The sequence below is a fragment of the Macrobrachium nipponense genome, chromosome 2, assembly GCF_015104395.2.
Source record: "Macrobrachium nipponense isolate FS-2020 chromosome 2, ASM1510439v2, whole genome shotgun sequence".
NCBI classification, from domain to species: Eukaryota; Metazoa; Arthropoda; class Malacostraca; order Decapoda; family Palaemonidae; genus Macrobrachium; species Macrobrachium nipponense.
The window spans coordinates 123,668,719-123,678,945 of NC_087201.1; the positions used below are offsets into that span (position 1 = coordinate 123,668,719).

The following is a 10,227-nucleotide window of genomic DNA, read 5'->3' on the forward strand; positions in this document are numbered from 1 at the left end:
AACGGCGACTTCTTAACTCTTAAACCTTAGTTAACACACCTTAACTTTGGCTAGGTTGGTCAGGTGGTGATATATATATATATATATATATATTTATTTTACTTCTTAGCCCTCATGGTATGGTCAATATGGTCTAGTCACATTGTGGTCACGCCCCCGTTGACAGATCATCTGGAGTGCACCAGCTTTATAGGTCTCTACCTCACTGGCAACTCTAGTAAAGCAGAAGCAGACTTGGGTGACAGTAATCACGAAGTCAGCTATGCTAACAGGTGGAACCAAGATGTAAATCATCTGCATGCATTTGTTTCCCAAAATCCTTCTATTCTGTCCCTTCCCACCTCCAAAGGTGGGATTCAGCTACGTATATATATATCTGACAGGTAAGTTTCATGAACAAAATGATATTGTTATGATACAATAAAGTTTGTTCATACTTACCTGGCATACTTACCTGCAGATCTATATAATCAAGTACCCACCCACCTCCCCTCAGGGGGACAGTGGAAATAAAAATTATGAATAGAAAATGGGAATGGTTCCTGATACCCGCCTCCCAGCGGCGGGAATGGGTACTAACCACCTGACCGACCACTGCGTGTGTCGGAAGTTTTTAAAATTCTGTCGGACTTCAGAAAATACAGCTATATATATATCTGCCAGGTAAGTATGAACAAACTTTATTGTATCATAACAATATCATTTTTAATATTTTGAGGAGCGTGAAGATATACAAATTTTGAATAGGAGTGTACCTTTATATCCTAAAGGTATTTATTTTAAGTGACTGTCATTTGATAGGGCTTTTGGACCCAAACACAGAGGTCCCTCATACCGCTTGCATTTCATGCTGGCTGAATTGAAGCGGTTTTATCAGTAAGGCTGCTCTTTGCTGCATACGTATGAGAACCTTGCTCCCTGAATGGAATCCAACTTCTGGTGGTAGTAAAATCCACCAAGGATTCCAGATCAGGTGAGAATGTTTTGGGTTTCTTACAAGAAACCTTTAGCTTGAATGGCTGAGCGAAATTTTGTCTAGCTGCACTACCCAACATCCTCTTCTTAATGTGGGAATCGGCTAAATTTAACAGTAGGTAAGATTCATCTTAAATAATATAAATTTTCATAATAAAATTTATTATTTGGATACTTACCTACTGTTAAATTTAGCTTTATCTCTCCGCCGATTAGGAAAGTTGACATTCAAACAAAAACTTGAATGGCTGCCTGGATGACTGTCTAGTTTACCTGTTCTCCACCAGGTGAGTTTCGAATGTTTTAGCTCGTCAGAATTCTCCTTGACAGTCCACTAAGTTGTGGGGAGGCTGGGTGGGTCCACTTTAACAGTAGGTAAGTATCCAAATAATAAATTTTATTATGAAAATTTATATAAAACATAATTTTATGATTGTATTGAATGTTCTATTATGTTCAGTATTATTAGATGTCAGTCAATATTATCTTAGCTAAAAATACATACTAGTCATTTTTCTTTGATATAAATGACTTATCTAGAAGTAAAACTTCCAGTCATTTTCGTTTCGTACAAATGACTAATCTAAAAGCACATACCAGTGTTTTTTGTTCATGCAAATGTCAAGTTGTAAGCTGAAGCTTCATTTGAGTTACTGTTACATACATATTAAGCATTAAGCAGTCACTTCAACATTCACAAAACAATCATGACCTTCAGTAAGTTAACCACAGAGTTTGTCAAGACGCTTTATCATTAGTAAGGCCTTGAGAACAACTTTAAATACTTTGACAGTAGAAATTCACTCCATTCCTGGTATGCTAAGTCAACAATATGTAATTGTTTCTGGGATATAAGTACTACTTATTTGTAATGTTAACCTTATGTTCTGATTTCCTTGTCTATACATTGGGAAATGAAAAATCTTTGCTGAATTTCCTTAAGATGGATAATCAAAGAGAAAAAGTTTAAATTTAGTGTAATCGCTAGCAGTTGAGTTTATTTTTAATCCATTCATACTGTATTGTTGCAAAGTTGTGTTGTTATGTAGAATTATAACTTTTCTGTTTCTTTCTTTAGCAAACGCAACATATAGCAGCAATGGAGAGTCAGCAAGGGGATATGGTTCCTGCTGATTCACTTGAGAATCTGCCAAAAGGACAGTCTTTTAATGAAGAAACTTACCTTTTACCCCATGAAATACCAGATAAAGAGACAGTTGTAGGTTCTCCTCCTAAAGTTACAAATGAAACTTACCTTCTTCCACATGAGATACCAGATAAAGAACCAGAAGCAGGTCAGCACCGTGAAGATGTACAAGACACAAACCAAAAAACTTACTTATTACCACATGAAATGCCCGAACAGCAACATCCTGGTATGAGAAATTGCTCAAGCATTGGGCAGGTAGAAAAACAGGAAAATTATATTTTATCACATGAAATACAAGAACCACACCAAACTATGAGCCCTAATTCAAAAGTTGCACAAGGAACAAAGCAGGACACATATCTTTTACCCCACGAGTTACCTGAAAAACAAGAAATTAAGCAAGAGTCGTACCTTTTACCACATGAAATGCCTGATCAGCATCATAACCAAATTCACCATCGTAATGTTACTCAAAATACTATGAGGGATGATCGTCGCAGTGAAATATCAGAAGACTACCATCACACTCCTGTTCAAGATGTTTGTCAACCTGACAAGGTTCAGCAACTACATCACAGAGATATTCGTAATGAGGTTCATCCTGGTGCACCTCATTTGTATCATCAGCACAATATTGAGAACAGCAGTCATCATCTTCAACACAGAATTCATGAGAGTGAACAGATGAGAGCAGCACAACTGTACCATCATGGCAATATCCCATATGATACTAGAGCTGCTTTGCACCCATATCATATAAACAATATTCATGGTATTGATCACTTGGGAAGACTGCAACAGTACCACCACCACGGTGAGAATCAGGACAATCAAACTGGAGCATTACCATATATTCATGGTAGAAATTATATGAACACTCTATATTAGGCTTTATGTAGTATTACCACACTAGGTATCTTTTTATCTTTTTCTTGTTTGTGACATGCTTGTCTTAAGATGTCCTTGAATATTGTTCATTTAACGCTATAACCCAGAGACCTGACATTTTATCTCAAGTATGTTGAGAACTCTAGTTCAGAATCATATCAGTACAAGGCAGATGTTACAACAACTAAAGTCTTTTATTACATCAGTGCAAATAGGACATAAAATCAAGCCAAAAATATTTTTGGTAATTACATATTTGGTATGAAACACTAAAGCAGTCTTTCTATTGATGCTTGTGGCACTTGCATGAGTCTTGAAGATTTCACATCAGCCTATGTCCAGATTGTTTTTTGGCAAAGATTGAGTTACAAAAGTTCTTATCAGCTAAGCTATATCATGAAATGAATTTAAAGCTGGTTAGTATCAAAGGAGTAATATAACTTAAGAGTGAAAAATCAGAGACAGACTTCAGAGGAGTAAATTAAATATTATTGTAATGAAGTGACAATGTAAACGGCTTCTGAAGGCACCTTTACTACTTCTGAAGAACTGATCTATCAAAAGCCTGCTTTCAGTTGCTCTTGGAGAGTAGCACCCTTTGTCTTTTTCTTTTTTTCTTTAATAAGTTATGGCTTGTGTAGATTTGGAATTTTTCTTTTATGGAAAGAGACTTATGTGTGTGTTAGAGTGGAATAGAATGTACAATATAGACCAAAGGCCAAGCTCAAGGACTTACGAGGTCATTCAGGAGTGAAAGGGAAATTGAGAGAAAGAAGAGTGAAGGTGTAATGCACTATGAAACAATTGATAGGAGAGAGTGGAAGGTAAGATGGATGAAAGAGAATATGAATGGAGATACAATAAAAGACATAAAAGGGTTGCATTTAGGGGCCAATGGGTTGCTGTAAAGAAAAATGCACAATGCCTACAGTGCACAGCATGAGGTGCACTGATGGCATTTCCCTCCTATGGGGCTTAGGTGCGTTCTCTCTCTCTCCTACAGTGCACAGCATTTGGATGCACTGATGCTCTCTCTCTCTCTCTCTCTCTCTCTCTCTCTCTCTCTCTCTCTCTCTCTCAGAATTTCTTATGGTCCTTTTTATAAGTAACCAATATTAGTATGCATTTCATTTACAGGAAGGACGAAGTTTCGAAATATGTTTTATTCAGCCAATTAGAACACATCTTGTTTGAAGAATATTTCAGTAATGTAGATGATTGGCTGGTAAAGTTCATTTGGCAGCTATAGTCTTATCATAAAAGGATTACTCGGTCAAAATAATTAAGGGGAAACAAACTCAGGTGGTTTGACGTCATCAGGGTGAAATGTGTTTAATTCATCGTAATCATTACAAATCATAAGAAAAACTTTTAAGATACAGTGTAGGGAAATATGACATTGGTAGTTACAAGGATACATCCTAACTTAGCCTTACCTGACTAAAGTGGTTTCACCCCGCCCACTTTGGCCCAAGAAGCATGTCTGGGCTCTAAAATACTAGGAGCAAGAACATGAAAGTAAATTCATCAGGATGCTTTGTGTGTGTTGTCCATACACAAGTAATTTAAAGGTTGAAGAGAATTCATAAATATTTATATTACATCAAAACACAATAATAAAAGTTTTACTTTAAGCTGATTTCTGGTGATAGAAGTTCACTCTTAACATGGTTCGAAAGTCACGTAAAGCCGTTGGTCCCGTTGCTGAATAACCACTGGTTCCATGCAACGTAAAAATACCATAAAACAAACAACAAAAACAAGCTGAGAAATCTAAACTGTGTTTATAAGAAAATGGTAAAAACACGTACGTTTTTGGAGAGTAGTATAAAAATATATGAAGCAGCGCTAATAGTCTTTCTATTAGACTTTTTTTTATAGCAAAGTCATCGATTTTTTCCCTAGTCTACCTGAGTAGGTGTTTATTGGTAAGATACAGGAGATGCAAGCCCCCTAAATGTGCTATTTATAAGAGAATCTGATTACACTTTAGTAAAAGTATTTCTGAATTATTCCTCGGCACCGAACATTCCCTTTTCCTGGACTTCTTTTTTTTTCCCTCCATGCTTCATGTGCTGTGTTACAATTACAATTTTTTTTTAGCCAACTTCATTGCTACATTCCATTTGGTGGATTAAGATTTATTTTTTTCTCCCCCAAAAAATAAAGCAGCTCTTAACATCTAGAGTACATTTCTATGAATTCTATTTTGATGTAGCCACCATTAAAGCAAAAAGAGATGGGGCACAAAGGAACTGAAGGACTGAAATTATGTTGGAAAGTTGCTACTTATGAAAAGTGGTTGCTCCCCTGCTCTCTCTCTAGCTACACCACTGCCTGTCTTTAAATGTGTGCATATAATTTATGCAAGCAGCACTTACTGAAATATAACTTATCTAACGTAGTACGGTACACAGCATCCTACCTGATGAGACCTAACGTAATACTTACAAGGATACACCCTAACATAACCTAGGAGACCATGTCCTACCTGAGTGTGCATGTATATGTAAGAGTGGGAAGGGGAGGGCATACCTAAACTTTTTGTTGGTCCAAATTATTACTGAACTGTCTCAATATAGTAATTTTGTCACTTTTGTTATGTCACTCCTTTGAACACATCTGTGAGATATCGCCATATCTTAACTGCTGTAGTGTATTATTACTCATTACTTTTGTTGCAAAAAATATTTTTTACTCAGCAAGCAAACAAGGTTTCATTTTCATTGCTTATAATATTAAGGTGACAGAACTGTAGTTTGAGCTGTAAGAATGCTAATTTTAGTTTTTTCTGCAACATTTTACTCAGCAGTATGACTTGGATATGATGTGAAATCTAATTTTGTTAAATATACCAAAAGGATTTTAAAAGCTAGATTTTGATGTGAAATCTCATTTTTATTTTTAATGCCAAAAGGATTGTAAAGCCATTAAGTAATAAAAGATTAGATATTTATAAGATTGTATACAAGAGAATATTTCTCACATTTTGATTGTTATGTGTACTGTGGAGCATTTTATATATTTATATTACAATATTTTATTTTATTTAATTTTATTAGTTTTGAATTGAAAATGTAAATAATGTACAGCCAAGTGAAATGGAAAATAAACATAAGGACAGTTATTTGACTGAAGTATAATTTAACAAGTTGTTGACTGTGTAGATTAATATTTGGTGATACAAAAAGTAATTTAGTTTCTGTTAATGTTAATTGCATCTCATTTATGTAAACAGTGAGTTTTACTCCTATGTCTACTACACTATATAGTAATTATTAATATTCGCATCTTGTCAAGGTGACAAAAAGACATGTGTAGTTAGAGCAGTCAGTGGTCATGTATAACTCATTTCTTTATTGGAGTGGGACTTAGCCAAATGTTAGGACAGCTTTTTGGAGTTCAAATTTAGGGTCCATGTATATACTGATGTTACATTCCATGCATCCAAGAGGACAGTTTAGTGCTTAAGATCTTTTGCTTTTATTCAGTTCTTTTAGATACTTTTATCAAAAGCTGCTCTTTTAATTAGCATATGTATGCAGTAGGTTATTAAACATGAGTATACTCACTGTTGGATGAAACTGCAAGACATTTGACATCTCTTGTTATATTAGCAGGTGATGTTATACTGAGAGGATACCCCTTAGTTCTGTTAGTAAATGCTTCAGGGGATTTTCTGGTTTTTAGAAACTGGGTAAACCTTTTGGATATATGGACAACATTCATGTTCTTGGTTTACAGTATATACAGTGAACTCCTACTTTCTTTAAGTACCTATCAAAGTCACACAATGTGTATGGAAGATTTCAGTATATTAAATGTTCTTATTGAATATTGGAATTTTTTTATTTGCCTCTGCGTGTATCTTTGAGTAGGAGAATAATTAAGTAGTAATTCATTGTTTGCTGCTATGTTTTGTTAAGGCATTTACGGTACATCAAAATTGGTGCTTTATGGTGCAAATTTGTAGCTTTTAAATAATTACGGTTGCAAATAATGATGAATCAACATCTCTGTAACAAAAGTGAAAAATGGATCAAATTAGAGGCAGTCCCTGCGTTACGAAGGGGGTTCCGATCTTGAGACACGTTGTAAGCCGAAAATCGTTGTAAGCCGGAACATCATAAAAAATCCTAAGAAAACCTTACTTTTAATGCTTTGGGTGCATTGAAAACTATGTAAACTGCATATTTATTGCACTTTTCATAAAAAAAACCTTCATATATTGATTATTTTGTATTTTTGGTATAATATTTCATCTGCCAGATCAGCGTTGTAGGCGTCGTAACCCTGGAAATAATGTCTGATGAGTACAATTAAGAAGCGCCTTAACCTTGGAACGTCGTAACCCGAACCCGTCGTAACCCGAACCCGTCGTAACCCGGGGACTGCCTATATGATGATGTGATTATTATGAAATGCTAGAGTTTAATGTTAAAATTCATTCCTCGAAATACTATTTATCTTATTTTGCTTACTTTAAAACTTCCCTTTTACAAATAAGCAAAATAAGATAATGTTTAGAGGAAATAAATTTTCAGTGAACTCTTACCATTCAGCTCTTAGTATTTTGTCCTAATCAGTACATCATAAATTAGATGAATGTTCACTTTTTGGGAAAAGAAGAGATTATTTGCAGCTGCTGCTAAGAGTACTACTGAAAATAGCGCCTCAGTGATGTGATCGGTATGGTCTTGGCCTGCCACCTCGATGGCCACAAGTTCTATCCCTGGGCATTCCATTGAAGTCAACTATCAGGGTCCTACCCTTATAATGTTATTAGCTATCTCTGCAGTTGGTCATATTTCAAGATGCTAACCAGAAGTACTCTACATAGGTGGGGGCTTTATGGGCTGCCTAAGACAGGCTAAGGTTTTTATCAAAATGTAGGGTAAAGGCCAGGTCCAACAGAACTTTGGATGAAATACGAATGAATCGAGGATGCCAATTTTGCTGGGTTCCAGCCGTCCAAGCAAGCATCCGCATAAAAAATGCACTTGTTTTTCCGCAATACTGTGCTGATATGAACCGTATGAATTACATATGTATTGAGAATGTGTTGCTGACGTGCGGCGTTTGGGTTGCGGAGAAGCGGAGGTAAAAAACAGGGTGGGTTTGTTGGGGGGGGGAGGCGCAAACCTGCGGGACTCTGAGCAGCATGCCACAACGCTAGCCACCATACCAGAATAAATGTGAATGTGTATGTCTAATATTATCTATAAAAAAATTAAATTCATGAGCCAAAGGAAAAAGCAAAGTTTAAACGAACAGAATTTTGACTTTAAAATATTCATGTTTTATCCAACACATTCACATTTATTCTGGTATGGTGGCTAGCGTTGTGGCATGCTGCTCAGATGTCGCAGGTTTGCGCCTCCCCTGATGCAATGAAAAATCACTGGTTCTGTATCATGATCTGTTCATACTGCTGCAGTGTGGGGTCTACAGTGGGAGGTTGAAACCAACATTCTTTGGAAGCTTACATTTCAAGTCAATGGCCCCTGTGTATACTTGTATTTCGTCTAATGAAATAATGATTATATAATCATGTATGTATACAGGGAACAAATCAATAAAAATATAAAGGACAACAAAGTAAATCATTTTAATTAAGTAAAGTAACAAAACACCACACAACCAATGTATTGTATGCAGAACTGGACACTGGATAAGGTAGTCCCTCAAAGCTATATATTATGTTATAGCAGGTTCCACAAAAAAAGAAAAGAAGGGTCTTGAAAGTTGCGCCTGACAAACCAAGGAATCGGAGATCGTGAACGTGAAGTCTCGTTTACTTTCATTAGTGTATAAACTGCCCCCCACCCCCCCCCCCCCCCCCCTGTGATGTGCTCTTGTTAAATGTTTGTTGTGATTTTTTTTTTATTACGGCTGTGAAAACTGACTCGTATAGCCACACAAAAGTTATTTGCCTTTTTATTAGTCATTTCTCATTAGATTATAGTCTAACGTAGTCACACAAAAAGGTATCCCTATGAAAGCCATGCTTGATCTGTTTCGCATTGGTTAGCCCTAGCCTAGCCTACTGCGCTTACCATCTTTGTCACATAAATTGGCCTGGAATCCATTTATCTACGTCTGTTTAAGGTATGTAAAAAAAAAAATCTGCTATTATACAAAGGTAAATACAGGTTTTTCGTAGTTACCTATTTTCTTTTTAGATAGGGATTAGCCCTAACGATTTTGACAATCCCTCTCCGTTGGAAAGCTTAAGCTAATTAGGTAGTAGCGAAAGGTCAGCTCAATCTACTCAATAAAAACTAAACCATAGGTCTACAGATCCTCCCGCCTAACAGCAGTGAGGAACACTCGGGGAATTTAGGGTGGGAAATACCGAAGTTAGTTAAATACTGCACAGTTAAGTATGCAAACGTAGCATAGTCAACTATCAGGGTCCTACCCTTATAAATGTTATTAGCTATCTCTGCAGTTGGTCATATTTCAAGATGCTAACCAGAAAGTACTCTACATAGGTGGGCTTTATGGGCTGCCTAAGACAGGCTAAGGTTTTTATCAAAATGTAGGGTTAAAGGCCAGGTCCAACAGAACTTTGGATGAAATACGAATGAATCGAGGATGCCAATTTTGCTGGGTTCCAGCCGTCCGCAAGCATCCGCATAAAAAATGCACTTGTTTTTTCCGCAATACTGTGCTGATATGAACCGTATGAATTACATATGTATTGAGAATGTGTTGCTGACGTGCGGCGTTTGGGTTGCGGAGAAGCGGAGGTAAAAAACAGGGTTGTGTTGGGGGAGGGGGGGAAGTGTTGCCACACGTACGATAAATTATCGTATACATGTACGATAAAAAACGGCCTTGATTAACGATGTACGATAGCATTTTCTTATCGTACGGTTTGTTTGTACGATCATTAACTAAGGTGATAGCATATAATTACAAATATAAGTGGTCGCTGAATTCCTCCATGAAACAGGCTAATTTCTAATTATATATATAATATATATATATATATATATATAATATATATATATATATATATATATTTATATATATATATTTCAGAGACCGTACATAGCTTGCCGCCGCTTGTCTCCAATTGTAACGGGGTTCAAAGGCTATTGGAACAGTGGGAGGCACTGAAGCTATTTTTCTCGAAGTGGCTCGCTGAGAAACTATTAGCAACAGAGTTGATTATCAACTCCATGATCCTTTCATGAAGTTATATTTCA

At 36.3% G+C, this 10,227-nt stretch overlaps 1 protein-coding gene across 5 annotated transcripts in view; it reads left to right on the plus strand.

Annotated features, from left to right (window-relative positions):
• Positions 1 to 6,044, plus strand: part of LOC135220958 (uncharacterized) — a 70,173-nt gene extending 64,129 nt beyond the window's left edge. For all 5 annotated transcript variants that reach the window (XM_064258620.1, XM_064258624.1, XM_064258622.1 and 2 more), the window contains one exon: positions 2,054 to 6,044. In XM_064258620.1, coding sequence (XP_064114690.1) covers positions 2,054 to 3,013 — 960 coding nt within the window. In that variant the 3' untranslated portion in view covers positions 3,014 to 6,044. The remainder of the gene's footprint in view (positions 1 to 2,053) is intronic.
• Positions 6,045 to 10,227: the final 4,183 nt, after the last annotated feature.